This window comes from Acipenser ruthenus, chromosome 17, assembly GCF_902713425.1.
Source record: "Acipenser ruthenus chromosome 17, fAciRut3.2 maternal haplotype, whole genome shotgun sequence".
In the NCBI taxonomy this organism is placed as follows: domain Eukaryota; kingdom Metazoa; phylum Chordata; class Actinopteri; order Acipenseriformes; family Acipenseridae; genus Acipenser; species Acipenser ruthenus.
The window spans coordinates 3,307,698-3,322,700 of record NC_081205.1 but is presented as its reverse complement, the minus strand read 5'-3'; the positions used below and the strand labels follow the sequence as shown (position 1 = coordinate 3,322,700).

The window sequence follows — 15,003 nt, the reverse complement described above, 5'->3', positions numbered from 1 at the left end:
TTTGTTGTTTTATTTCTGGTTTGTTAACTTTATTGTGTTTTGTTTTTTCCTCTCTGAAAAACAGAATTGCTAATAACCATTTGCAGTTAATAGCTTTGAGAATCTGGTGTTACTGGCTAGTTATGTAACATTACTGGGGTTAACTTTGCAGTGAATCCTTCTGAAAAGTTTCATATTTCAATAAAGACTTTCCTCATGCTGGGATGCCAGGCCCTGAGCCATGAACAGGCAGACCTTAGCAGCAGTAATTAATGGTCTGTCTGGACGGTCTGCCTGTATTGAGAGTTCATAGGGCAGGTCTCCGCGGGTAGTATGCCAAGCTGCCAGCCAACGCTGAGGGCTAAAAACTACCCCACCACACCGGCCATGAATAATTGACAGGAGTCTCTCTCGCTGACACAAGGTGGTTAACTTGCATCTCCCCAGTGCAGCCTTTTCACTGAGCTGGATGCTGTTTGGTTTATTACAGAATAGACAAGGTAAGAAATGACACGAACTGTTCATGAAAATTCAACTTGCGCTGTTTTTATTTTTTATTCATTCACTTCCAAGTTTAAAAACTCCACACTCGCTTGTCAGAAGCAGTTGAAATGAATACTGGCGATCCTTACTCAAACCCGTATTTGTATGAGTCTAATGCACAATTTGAGAAGAAGTCTATCTGTGTGCTATTTAATGGGTGTGAGGTTATAGTATTCAATATATTACACAATAGTAGCAAGGTAAGGTAATATACAAGAGTCAGTAAGTAATTAGGTAGTTCCACATCAGAACTGAATGCCTGTTAGCGATGGCTATAGGGAGGGGTGCTACTGTAATTTCTGCCCTATTTGCAACTGGGGCAACTGTGAGCTACTGTACAGAGGGGACAGAAATTACAGCTGCACACCTCTAGGGGTCATTTTTCACCCCACCTCACTTGAGAAATTATTCTTAGGAAGTCTTTTACAAAGCAGACCCAATGTTTGTTGTTTACTGAAATGATAACGATCTAAACAGAGAAACCAATAGAAACGTTGGAGAACATGGATAATAGGTTATTAAACAGGTAAGGTTAATATGATGAAAATAAAGATCATATTGAAAATGCAAAAGTACTGTGCAAACGGTGATTATTTTGTTTGGCTGTATATTCTGTAAGGTATACCAGCAGTATTAATGCAGTAAGTATTCAAGTAGTAAGAAGCAAGACCCAGAGCGACCGGCTGCCTTTCTTTCCCCCTATAACAAAGTGTCAGACTGAGGTGTGATTTATTGCACCTTGGCTCTGGCAGCACCCAAATTACAGAAGCATTCGGCAAATAAATATATATATATATATATATATATATATATATATATATATATATATATATAATATAAATATATCTATCTGTAAGGGTTTTATCTGCGTCACCTCTCAGGAGCTTTTCCCTGCCTTGATAATTGGTTTTTGAAAATACTGCCACCACTTTAATTGGCAGCGCTTGTCCGAGTTGCTGTAATACAATGCGGCGATCTTTGGGGGCTCCATTAATTCTGCTCTGGCAGTGGAGAATGGGGCGCCACTGGGCGGGATATGTGAATGTGAGGGAATGAGAAAGAGAAGAGAGAGAGAGAGAGAGAGAAAGAGTGGGGGGCAGAAGCGAGGGAGAAAGGAAGAGTAAAAAAAGTTTACCGTGGCCAGTTTGCACCGTGGTGAAGTGCTAGATGTGTTTAATTCTCAGCCATCTCCCTTGGAAAGGCTTCATGTGCTGCACTTCAGAAAGTAGACCTGGTCTAATTGAGCTATGTGTCGGGGTAGGTGTTTCACACTCTCTATCTATAGACTGTCATGCCACAAGCAACAAGCCCATCCATATTATAGTCCTGTAAGATTTAAAAAAGTGTCTGCAAACATCCCACTTCCACAGCCTCAGACTACCAGGGACTCATCAGGAGGACTGCCAGCTTCGACAGCTCAGCAAAGACTCAAATAACTGGCCCTAAATACCTGCAATTGACAGGAACTGACAGACTTGAGTGTAGGTCAGAGAATAAAATAAAAAGGTGTCTGAAGTGGGGAAGTGAAGGGAATTGAGCAGGACGGTTGGGTCTGATTGCACCTCAGGGAGTGAAATTATTGGGTGTCTGTCTGGCAACTGCAGCGCTGCCAGACTCCATTGTACCATACCGCTGAGGTGAAAGCAAAATGTGCTCCACACCCTGACAGAAATGAAGCCTGGGTCTGGTGACAGCTCGTATTATATAAATCACAGAATGAAAGTGCTTCGCTGTATCTGTTGACTAGATTGGAGAGCAGCAATTTGGTGTTATTACTTGACAAGGATTAGAATGAGCTGGCATCTCTGTGACACACTTTCAAGAGTCTGGCCGTGATGGAATATTGTTGGTTAGGGGTTTAACAAGTGCAGCCAAATGGTTCCTGACTTTGTTTTCTTTATAGGGGTTCAGTTGAAAATTGTATGTTAGGTCATACATGATTTAATTTGAGCAGCTGGCATGGCACCCAGCTGATTGTTCATTGGGTTTATTTAATACTTGTAGTCTAATACTTCTAGCACTGCTGTTAAACATGTACCCAACTGTTGCAGTTTATCATTCCTTTCCAATACTTACCATGTGCTGTAAGTTAATACATTGTGTGTAGGGTGACTCATATTGCTGTAGTTCAGGTTCTGACTCAAACTGAGATTTACACATTGAGACCAATGCCTTGTTTACAAGGGGGTCCTGGAACACAATCAAATGACAATTGCAATGTATAAAAAGCAATTACAGTGTGCAAACAACACAATAAAACACGTGTGGATCAAACTTAATCAGCAGCACACAGAGATCAAAGAACAGAATAAAGAAGACGTATCTCTTTGTTAATGTGGAGTGAAGGAGAAGCATTGGCAGGGGTTCTAAGCAATTCCCAAATACAATCTTTAAAACTAGAGATGGAGAGATGATCAAATTCAGTCTGGATGGACACAGTGCCACGTCTTCAGGAGTTGATATGCAAAAGATGAAAATGATTTTTATTATAATAAGTGACACCCTACACACAACGTATTATGTTACCATAAATCACACAAATACGCAGGTGGCACTCATATCATAACCAACCATTAAACAGAAAAGTGTGCTGTTGTTCTTTAGCTTTAGAACTGGGCTGTATATATTATATACACGGAAATATACACGTATACATTATATACACGTGAATCGGGATGACTTCTATACACAAGATCAGATGTACTGGAATTTCGATAAATCCTTGACAGTGCTTTCTCGTATGTGTTTCAGCCCATTATATTGGTGTGCTGGTTTCGAAGTGCTCTTTATTATAAGGGTGGCCTTTCAATAAGAAAGGAGATTTATAATTGTATACGTGAGCAGAAAGTCCTCTTGGCTAATATATGCTGTGGAAATATGTTATATGGGTTCCCTCTAGTGGTAAAGGCTTGAAACTGCAATGTTGGGTGCAAAAGGTTTTCAAGGTAAGAGCGTAGCGTCTTTCAACTAATGGGGGTCGTTTATAGACACCTACTTTTTGCTATCAGTTGCACATTTAGAGGGGTATTTTGAAGTTTTACAAACTGTTACATGCCACAGTTCCTACAGACTCTTTCACCAGTCACTTTGGGGAGCACCCTTTCTCTAATAGGACAAGAAGCTGGTCAGTCTCTGTGCCCATTCAATCCATATATATATATATATATATATATATATATATATATATATATATATATATATATATATAAAATCAATGTCTGATTAGGCTTAGTATCTTCTATCCATTGTAAGGGCTTCATGTTAAAGCAGTGTCTGCTACACTGTATTTCAAAGCTCTTGTCCAGCCCCGCTATGCAGTTACATGACTTGTTCCACACAGGATCATTTTGCCTCTAAAGTTAAAGGTGTTCTGCCAAGTCATGATGTTGTTTCCTCGGGCAGAAGCAATGATAAACAGGAAGGGGTCACATGCTTCCCGAGGAGGCTGGTAGATAGGAATTTGTCCCCTTCATTGGCAATGACAATGCATTAGCACCAAGTGTGAAGGAGCCATCACTCTGTTCTCCTTCCTCTGCACCAGATCTCTTCCTAAACACAGCAGTAATTGACCCTGATGCTCGGGATTCATTAGAGATTTTAGAAGGGGAGAGGAACGCAGGTGATACTTACTGGCCATCTAGACACAAGGCTCTAAATCATGAGGACAGTTTTGCCGCACCCATATTCGTTTTAGTTTTATTAGAGCAATGCAGATTCATCAGGCACTACACTATAGATCAAGAGTATTTAAACTGCGGCTACCTGCTATCTTATATCTCCCTGTCTTCCTTTATACGTTTACAAAACCCTAAATGGTCTAGATAAGGTTAACCCCAGTCAGATTTAAGATGGTAGGGTGAGAGGGCATGAATAGAAGATGAGGGGAAGTAGGAAGCATTTTGTTACACAAACAGTTATAAATGCATGCAATGTCTACCAGGATCTAAAACACAGGGAACTTTCACAGACAATAAGATTCTGTCCTATTCAACTAGATGCCCTTAGTAAGGGGTGAATGGTGTGCTAAGAATGAAGCAGCAGCATTGCTTTGCAAACCATATATACATATACTATACCTTGCAGAACATGATAATATGCCATAGAACCAAAATACACTGTGCACTCATGGGAAACGGCATGTTTACAGTGGTAGACTTTTAGAACCTTTCTGTGTAAAATACTGAACACTACAGGAACATGGGAACAGGGAATTGTATCCCTGCGCTCCTGATACCATGCTGCCACCTGTGGGATGTAAACAGCACTGCAGCTACTACCACTGAGAGGTTACTAAGAGCAGAGCACAGAAAGCACAGCTTATGAATGTACTGTATAAATAATTGTATACAAAGTAATTATAATCTTTGGAAGTCGCCGAATTAGGTCAAATTAGGCTATCGAACTTGTGTATTATTATTATTATTATTATTATTATTATTATTAAAATACGTTTTAGAGAAAATGAAATATTTTGTATAAAAAAATAAAACCATTTGTGCAGTGTATTCTACCCAAATTTTAATACAACGATTCATGCACACTCTCCCTGTTCAATTAATGTGACAGTGTTTGAGTTGAGCGGGGTTATAATAATAATACTTTATTACTAGTATTATTTGCCAGCCTTGAATATCGCTATCTGTGTGGTCGCGTGTTCCTTTTTGTCCCTCCGCAGGTGCCGTACATGACCTATAAAAGAAGCCTGAAGCGGAAGTCCCGCCCTTTCCCCCCTCGCTGGCAGACTGAGTGAGTAGATAGTTGTTATGGTGCTTTTGAATGGATTTAATAATCCAAGGCCATCCGAACCGATACCGGCTCCAACCCAACCCAGATAAACTCACTATCCTACCCTGAACCCTTAGTCACCTTACCCCCCGGCCTGGTCCCGATTCGGATGGCTCTAATATAGGGTTTGACATAAACGCAGTATCTAACTCCCATGTTTTTCTGTTTTTCACTGCAGGTTGCAGTCAGCACACACCAACATGGTAAGAAAAAGCTGATTAAAAGTGCATTGACAGGGCTGTTGCTGCCTTAATAATATTTATCCAGTTTGTTTAACGGATATTTTGTTACGAAAATTCGATACGTTCGCCCCAAATGACCCGCTTAACTAAATAGCGTTACGGTGTTCTTGAGCCGTGAATCACGGGTTTTTTTTAATACTGTGAATGGTTTGACTCATGTTTACAGAAGTGTAGCTGCTTAATCTGATTGAACACGTAATTAAATTGTGTTCTAGTATCGTAATTATGTGTTATTCGTAAACTGCACGTCTGTGTTTAGAGTATAACAAAGGCCTAGTCGTATGGTGTTGAAGTCCTTGGACGTTTCTGTTTCTGATAATGTTTACTTGAAGTCCTTGGGCGTTTCTGTTTCTGATAATGTTTACTTGAAGTCCTTGGACGTTTCTGTTTCTGATAATGTTTACTTGAAGTCCTTGGACGTTTCTGTTTCTGATAATGTTTACTTGGTGTAACATCTCGTGTTGTGTCAATAGACTGAATTACTGTTACGCGTGTTTTATTTGATGGGCAGATGTCCAAGACTGCTTTAAACGTATTTGAAATGACTATCATTTAAGACCCATCACAGGGCTGATTTTGCATGTTGTAATATCTAGGCGACTGCTGCTGCTGCCTCAGTCCGTTTCACTTGCAAAGCTATTGGTATATGTTGTGTATAGTGGGTATCCCAAATGTTGCAGTGATATTTAGACCTGTGTGTTTATAAATTTGTGGTAACTGAAACATTTAACAAGAAATGTAACTGTTCATTTTCAGCCTCGCAAGATTGAAGAAATCAAAGAGTTCCTGCTTACAGCTAGGAGGAAGGATGCCAAGTGTAAGTTTTATATTAACTTTTTGACAGGTGAACTGAGAGCAGATCGGTAGTGTCACCACATGGCTCCTGTGCTTTTGGAAATGGCAGGATGTTAAACTTTTGGCCTGTTAACATAATGTCATATTTGCTTTGCAGTGTTCATTGTTGTGTGCAAATGTATTTGCTCTCAGTAGCACGTTTGCAATGTGCAAAGTATATATTACAAAGTAGGTAGGAATCTGAGGGATGGACTGACTAGGGGTTAATAAGATTTACACCTGTACTGTACAGGTCTGAATGCAAAAATGATTTCAGAACTACTAGCAAGGTTATCTTCAAGTCTAAGGGCTGGTTTATGTACCCAAGTTTTCTGATACAGCACTGCTTTCCTCCTCGGTGAACATAGAAGCCAATGCTCACACACCCAAGAAGTTAGGTTTTACTGATCTCTCTCTGTCTTGTGTCTGCAGCCGTTAAGATCAAGAAGAACAAGGACAATGTGAAGTTCAAGGTGCGTTGCAGCAAGTACCTGTACACTCTGGTCATCACAGACAAGGAAAAGGCAGAGAAGCTCAAGCAGTCCCTGCCCCCAGGTAAGCACTCACTGCAGTTTGATGTTTGGTCATTGTGATGGGATTAATTCTAAGATTATTTTATGCTAAACTGGAAATGAAAATGGATTCAGATATGCCTTGCTTGTACTAAAGGCTTTGCTTCAAGGCTAACATCAGTAAAATTGATTTGTATCCTCTTTCTCTTCCAGTTTTTTTTTAGTAGAATAACATACATTTTGCCAATCTTTCCTTTTTGTACAAAACTCCTGAAAGGAGAATTCTCCAGAAACAGCAGATTTTCATGTTGCTACAATGACTTTCAAGCAATGTAGTGCACAAGCTGGTGCTGTTGTATACAAATTCATTTATGGGAAAAATGCATATAATATATAATTGATTTGATGCTTGTGTTAATTGATAAATTAGTATGCGATAAACATAACATTTATTTATGCAGTTGTGCTTATAAAGGTTGAGTGGCCTGCCAGTGAAACAGAATTTGTGAATGCCAGATAAATGGTTACTTTGTGCCAGTCTTGCGCGGGCCAAGGAAATTGGTGTTAAAACCTGTTTATATTTACGGCAGTACAGCCTGCTGAATCTAGGGCTCGCTGGTATGTAGAGTGAATGGATTTGGCTGGGCTTTGAGTGCTTTTGATAATGGTGAATGTCTCTGTCTTTCTAGGTCTGTCCGTGAAGGAACTGAAGTGAGGAGATTGGCGTGTACAGAATTTGGATTTATTGTAATAAAAGTTACAAAAACACAACTCATTCTGTGTTTTTTTTTTTTTTTTTTTTGCTACCCCTGTTTTTTGATCTAGTTATCTCAATTGAGTTATACAAGATCCTGATATTACACTAATGTATCTTTTACCTGTAACTTCTTTCCTGGGTTATATTTTCCAGAGTATATGGGAGAATTTGCAGTTGTAATGGTATCTAGAAAGGGCTGGTTGTAAAATGATTACACTAATGCATTATTTTTTTGTTCATTGAGACAGCGCTTTACATGTTGGCAGAGGTGTACTTTTTACACAGGTTAAAAAAAAAAAAGGCACCACCTAAACTTAAGGGTTAAATCTTGTTACATCTTGTTTGCTTGTGGCTTTACTGTGACATAAGCAGTAATATGAATGGCTATAGATGTGGACCAGAAAGCTCCTTTTTAATTTGATATGCACAGGATAGGCATCCAATCAGGGCTGAACAGAACTCTGAAATTCCCACATGCGTGGTATCGGTAGTGGCTCATGTGAATCTTGGATTCATGGAGAGCTGCAAACATTCACAGATTTTAGCCTTGTGTGATCACAAAGGGAGGGGAGTGGGGGGGTTGGTATAATTAAATATTAAAAATGCTATACTGACCCCAAGGTCCAAAATAGCCTTTCTTCCCCAAAGTACATTTGTATAACATGATTATAAACGTGCAGGAGCTGAAGGCAGGAGCTGAAATGTTTGTCTACTTGGCTGATTCTTGCTGTCTGCCATGTTGCAGTATAAATGTAGGCATACAAATACCAACCTTGTTCTGCATCAGTGCAAGAAAACTCTTGTATGGTTCTTTTCCAATATGCTTTTTTTTCTACATTTAAAAATGTTAATCTATATTTCTGTATTAGAATTTGACACAAACGACATCCATTTACTTTTGCTGTAAGTGCAAAAGAATCCCTGATTTTTGTCTGTGTTATTGTGTCTCTCTGCCACAAGATGTCAGTCTTTCGCAGATTGTCAGAACACTCTTCTAGTTCTCAAAACCCATTGCTTTATGTTTTTCTTTATTGGAAATCACTACTCCCATACATAATAAACACATGAGCTAAATCCATTGGTATTTTAAAGGAAGCTTTGTTTACATGCCTTACTTTCAGGTAGTATATCACACTCCCTAGATGTTTCCCCTTAGCAATGAATCTGGTAAAAGCATTTCACTGGCTGCAAAGCATGTCGAGGGTTAGGGTCATTGAGTAAACGGCTGGTTGGTTAATGATAGGAAAGTGTGTTGAAACGGTAGAGAGAATTTCACTCTGAATGGGAAGTGACAGGAAGTGTAAGCGTGACAGACCACATGCAAGCAAGGCATGGAAACAGAACTATCTGATACAGCGTATATACTGTATATAAGGACTTGTTTTGAAAATGCAACTTTTTTTTCTATAAAACTAAAGAAAAACTTAAACATCTACATTGAAATACAACATGTATTTGACCCTCTTCACAGATGTGCTATAGTGTTATCTAAAATTACAAAAGTATTCTATAACATTCTTAAAACCCTGCCGTATGTTACCCATATAGCGTGATGGAATGGGGATTAGTACAGAGTACAATATTTTCAGATTCTGAGGTTTTATTTTGCCTCGATATTCATCAAAACTATCCGGTTTGATTTCACCTGTTAAACTGGCAAATTCACATTAATAACATTATTTAAAAAAGTGTACGTTCGTTTGAATTATGCATTTAACCTGGTGATGGCTGCCGAGTGTGTCAGAACATATCGGCCTGCGCGTCCCCGTGGCCCAGAATCAAGCGCGTTCCCCGCCGCGGGGCTGCGCGCGCGCACACAGTGTGAGTTATCCAGTCCAGTGAGATATTTGGTGGGCAGAATGAATCGGGAAAGATCGGAACAATAAACACCATCGTGGTGTTTTTTTTGTTTGTTTTTTTTAATCTTAAGAACACCTTGTGGATTCCTCTACAATATTTGTTTATGCATTTTGCCAGGATCGTTTGCTTTACCGGTCACACCGCGTCCAATGTCTTTTTGTTGGGTGAACGGATAGACAAACTGGGACTTTATCCTGTTGTGGGTTCTAGAATACATACACTCTGCACAACCACAATCACAAACTAGCCGTGTTCTGCACAGCGCCCGGCTGCTTGCAGTCATGTCCACGGCAAGGGTGGACTACATTGCTCCGTGGTGGACATACTGGCTGCACAATTTTCCTCACATCAACCTCCAACTTAAACCCGTGGACAGCAGCTTTAACCCGCAGGAGGAGAACTATCAGCAGGTTAGTGCGGAAGAGAGCAGACGGCGATGGGGAGTGCATTGTGGATTCATTTGGGACGGGGAAGGGAGAATGTTAATACCTGCAAGTATTCTTTGTTGGATATTTACACCGTTTTCATTGCAGTACAAGTTTTTTTTTTTTCAGACAGCTGTGGGTATATGTAGCCGGGGTAGTGATACTGGGAGTGATATAGCCTGTGTATGTCTAGATGAAAAGCGATGTGGAGATGGGGGATCAAGAAGTCAGACGCTTCCAGTAATTTCAAGAAAAAGTACTAGCATTAACTATAACGATTGATTCAGGGTTCGAGAGGTTACATTAAATTGTATCGTCTCTAGCAGTGGCAGTCGTATTACAACACGGTATCTGTAGTATTCAATAACATAGCGCCATTAAATTCAATGCATATACTGTAAATAAGTCTTACATCCCCAGGTTTTATCAGATGCATTCTCTCAGTAATAAAGATACTGTAAACATTTTAGTGTGCTGACCCAAACACCTTACACAGGTGTGGGCGTGCAGCAGTGGATGGGGAATTGGATACAGTGTATACCAGTATACTGAATACGCTGATATACTTTCAGTACTCGAGTACTGAACAGATGTTATGAAATCCATGCTGAGAGTTGATCGTTTATTAGTTGCTTGCTACTCATTTTATGTCCGCGTTTCATTCGTGTAAATATTTAACAAGTGTATGAAATCTACAGCATAAGGATGTGTTACATCACACGGTCGTTTTTGTTTCATTAAGTCGACCTAAAGAAATATCAATGAAAAAAGACAAGCCTCCTTTTTAACTTTAAATCAACTATATAATTTAATGTCACAGTTATAGTATTTTGAAGACTAAAAAAAAAAAAATCATAGAATTTGACTGCATTGTTCACTCCTTTATGCTATCAGTGTCAGAGCCGTGTTTACATTTCAGTTTGTTTACATTCCCCCAAAAGTAGTTTAAGCTGCAAGGGCGAATGCTTCCCTTTTCCCTGCCTGTAATCATCTTCAAAACACCTTTTAAAACCGCTACACTCCCTCTACTGCAGCAGCAACAGGCTCGCTGTCACCTGTAAAATTCAGAAAACAGTCAAAACCTTTTCTTTCTCATTTTGATAAGTGTTGACGTTTTGCAGGAAGTGTCTCGTATTCATAACTTCTTCTTTTCTTTCTTTTTATTACTGGCAATTCCCATTTTCAGTTTCGTTGTGCCGGTTGAAAGCCCACCATCTGACTGATTTGCTAACTCTGCGGGTAACAAGATTTAAAAACAAGGCGTCCTGCTTCAATGCCAAAGATGAAAGGAATAAATATTAACAGAGGCACCGAGAAAATGCCACCTGACAGCTGAAAAATATTGTTTTCTCTTTGAACTTCTGCACACCACTGATAGTAAATAAGGTTTAAAGAAACATTCAGCTTGAAATGTATTTATTTATTTACGGTCTTTTATTTCATCCTGGCACTCAGACTGGGACCAGTTTTTACTGTGTCTCATCTGGTGTATAATTGCACAGTGAGGCATACCTTAAAGCAAAGGACACGGGGTGTTAAATGCAGGAGATGCAATAATTAGGTTTTGACTGAAGCGATTAAAGTGAAATGTAAGCAGCGCCCTGCGCTTTTACATGAAAGATGTCTTTGTTCGTCATCCGAAAAATTCTAAAAACCAGGGGGTGGAAAAAAAAGTACTAAAAACACATTTAAAAACTGAGGCCTTGTTTTGCAGTAATTGACTGATTGAAAACAATTAGTTTGTAAAGCCTTATCTATATTGCATTAACTTTGAACTAATACAGCGTATGTAAACAAACTCCTAGTATAAAAATGTGATGGCGTTTCAGTGTCATATTCTCGGATCACACACAATGTCACTGTTTGGAGCCAGGTTCTCTGGTACTCAGAAGTTGTATACCAGGTACCCCTGTTAATTCATTTCAGAAATGCAGCAGTCTATTATTGTATAGATATTGAGAACTAATGTACTAATTCTAGTAAATTAGGCATTCATTTATTTGTCTTTACTTTTGTCCCCAATATGCCCATTTATTATTCTGAATAGAGCAGAATGTACAGCCTTGTTCTTGTACAGTAAAAGTGAATGCAGTTTTAACAAGAAGACAGCGCGGTCTCTATCATTAGGCCTGGATCTAGCACCAGACTCCTGCAGTCCCTCGTTAAGCCTTTAGAGAAGGGAACAGGTGCCTGCTGACTGCATGCAATGCCTGGACCTGTACCACCTCAGTGCATTAGGATTTACAGTGAGGAGAGCAGCTACAGATTCCATAACCACCCCCAGGCAGCAGCATCACTGGCAGGCTTGAAACTGGGATCCTGAAAGGCGCTTTATACTCTGCCTGGCAGTAAATTCAGTTGTAATGCTGCTGTTTTGCGCTTGTCAATTTGCTCCCTGCACTTTCATGCCCACTCGGATCTGGCTGGCTGTTGCGGGTTTGAAACTGGCTAGTAGCGTCTGCTTCCTGTGAGAAATGAAAGTTGACAGAACCTTGGCGCTTCCTGTACAAGGACGGAGGTATTCAGATTGTCTTCAGAGGGACTAACAGGAGACAGGTCTTTCACTGCATTCATTACATGGCTATCGCTAATTGTGCTGCACGGTAGCCTGTGCCGACCACGCAAAACAACAGTTGTACTTTCTGTACTTCCTCATTAACTGAATGGAGTTTCATTTTTAGATTCTTCAAAATTGCAGAAAGAAAAAGCCGCAGATAAAGGCCTAGAGGGTTTTAGGATATTGCTGCTGATTTTGTTGGATCTCTGATCTCGGAGTACTGTTCTTTATTGTTTCATGCCTTCCTTTGTACTGTAGTTTGCTAGATTCTCATGAGTTCTCTGAATTGATTTTGCTGGTTCTCTGATCGCCTGTACAAAACGGTGACCAATGATCATACAGCTGTTGTGACTCATAGTCATGCATTGGAGACAAGTCTGGTTCTAAATGCAAGCACGTAAAACCAGCTTGAACGATTCAGCTAGGACTGGTCATGGTGCTGGGACAAAAAGATTAATCATGTCTGAATTTAAATCTTTAAATTTCAGTGAGCTGTGGAAAAACAAATGACAACTTTTTTACAATCAAACCCTGCCAGAGTACCTTACACAACACAATAGCATTTTATAGTGCTATAAATGTCATTTACTAAGCATTTACTAAAAGGACTTCAGTTCTACTCTATGGTATTTTTATCCAAGGCTGAATGTGGATAGAGGGGAAAAGCTGACAACAAAACGTAATACAAGACCTTTCTGCCTGACTGGCCGAGCAGTTCGGTGCTGGCTGGAAATTGATTTCCACTCCATTGCTTCCCAACACTCTTTTCCGACTTCACTTTCTCCAACCCCCCCGTCTCCATGCCTACCACTCCTTTCTTTCTCGGGCAGGAATCTCTAATGTGGCTTCATGTTAAAATATTAATGGTGTCGTGGCTGTCAATCCAGGCATACTCTTGATGGGCTTTGTCAGATTCAGCATGAAGGAGGAAGCTTTGAGAGGAATGAGGTTTCTTACTATCCTGTTGATACTTTTTGGTATACAGAACTGGCACCTGGTTTACTATAATTTATGTTTTGTTGGTTCCAAATGTATAATGTTACTAACATCCTAAAATACATACGACATAGTCCCCTTGGCTGAACAGTCACGTTTAAAATCTTCAAAAAGGCAAATATCTCTTAATGGACCATCTTTAAGGGAACATTTTCAATCCTGTATGAGAAATCATCGTCAAGGATTTGTAAAAAGTCTAGACCATCTTATCACAGATGTTTTCCTAGAGCATTTCTAAAGCTAAAAGATGTGTTTGTTTTTTTTTCCCACCGAGTACAGTCTTGTCCCAACTGCCAATAAGGACACAATACACACAATGTATGACCCTGAATCATCATTGCAATGCATTCATTTGAATCGTGTTCAACACACATGACCTGATCATTGGGACGGTATTGATCGCTGGTTTAGTGGAGGGTGGTGGAGATTTGAATGATCAGGACTTCAGGGTTTGAATTGGAAATATCAGACTTGAATGCATCTCATTTCCACCGGCCCGGAATCAAACCTCTTTGTTTATCATTAGATGAACAAAGTGTGCAGTGTTGGTAGAATGCAGCTGCCAGGGCAGAGTAACTCTTGCCTACTCACTGTCAAGACAGCTGTGTCAATGAGTCTGATTCTTCAAAGGGTTCTCTTACATCACCATCCCTCCCTGGCCAATAGGAGTGACCCTACAACTTAAGCTGAATTAGTTTTGATCATTTTACTGTGGTGATCTACACAGTGGCGGACTATGTAGCGTTGTCTTTTAACTGGGTTCATATGAACATCATTTACTACAGTACAATAAATATGATGGCAATAAGCCTACGATATATCAGGTTTAAGTGGTTTTTTGGTGGTGATATCAAAGTCTGCCAAAGTTTAGACTAAAATAGACATCCATTGACATCAATGTCTCAACATTTGTTTTTAACTCCTACTTCTATAAATGTCATTATAGAGCATTTTATAATGTGAACAAGCATGTCAGAAATGAATGGTCTCGGGCATCAATTAGCAGAGCTGGCAATTAGCTTTGAAAGGGACGGACTCTATGGAACCAGGTGGGTGGAAGGGGGAATGGACCCATTCAAGTGTGACCTGATTGTCTAGTTAGTAATAGGACTGAATTCACACGCTGTCCACGTGCACACGTTTCCCAGCAGCAGGGCCACTTTGTTAGGTTCAGCTAGGAAATAAAAGCATGTTATGTGAAGGTGCTGAACCGCTCCTGGATTAAGGCCCTGAGCAGTAAGATGTTAGCTGGCCGTAACACAGAAGGATAAAAAATGAGGGGGAGAGACTGTACCCCAGTGTGAACCTACTGTGCCCACGCTCATTTGTGAAGAATGGCACTACTGAATGATCTACATGCAGTCAGGAGGTGAGGGAAGACCATGGCTGCAGAGGATCGTGACATCAGAAAAGTGCAACACTGAAAGCGAGCAAGGTGGACCAGGGCAAGTTTTTAATTTAGTTTTATACTGTCAAAATGATTGTATTTCTCTGAAAATAACATCACTTTTTA

General features: G+C 39.9%; 2 protein-coding genes across 2 annotated transcripts in view; both read left to right on the top strand.

Annotated features, from left to right (window-relative positions):
- The first annotated feature begins 5,195 nt into the window (after positions 1-5,195).
- Positions 5,196-7,666, top strand: LOC131697916 (large ribosomal subunit protein eL38-like). Its single transcript, XM_058989808.1, has 5 exons — positions 5,196-5,268; positions 5,486-5,510; positions 6,306-6,366; positions 6,816-6,938; positions 7,585-7,666. Exons 1-5 carry the CDS (start codon positions 5,207-5,209, stop codon positions 7,608-7,610), a joined length of 297 nt encoding a protein of 98 aa, XP_058845791.1. The 5' UTR covers positions 5,196-5,206; the 3' UTR covers positions 7,611-7,666.
- Positions 7,667-9,406: 1,740 nt separating this feature from the next.
- Positions 9,407-15,003, top strand: part of LOC117423524 (protein tweety homolog 2-like) — a 28,286-nt gene continuing 22,689 nt past the window's right edge. Inside the window, exon 1 of the mRNA XM_034039451.3 lies at positions 9,407-9,922. Within this exon, the coding sequence (XP_033895342.3) occupies positions 9,794-9,922 (129 nt within the window). The 5' untranslated portion in view covers positions 9,407-9,793. The remainder of the gene's footprint in view (positions 9,923-15,003) is intronic.

Coding starts and splice junctions, on each gene's coding strand:
- LOC131697916 (XM_058989808.1), top strand. CDS start 5,207: ATGACCTATAAAAGAAGCCTGAAGCGGAAGTCCCGCCCTTTCCCCCCT. Junction 6,367..6,815: donor TAGGAGGAAGGATGCCAAGT/GTAAGTTTTATA, acceptor TTGTGTCTGCAG/CCGTTAAGATCAAGAAGAAC. Junction 6,939..7,584: donor CAAGCAGTCCCTGCCCCCAG/GTAAGCACTCAC, acceptor CTGTCTTTCTAG/GTCTGTCCGTGAAGGAACTG.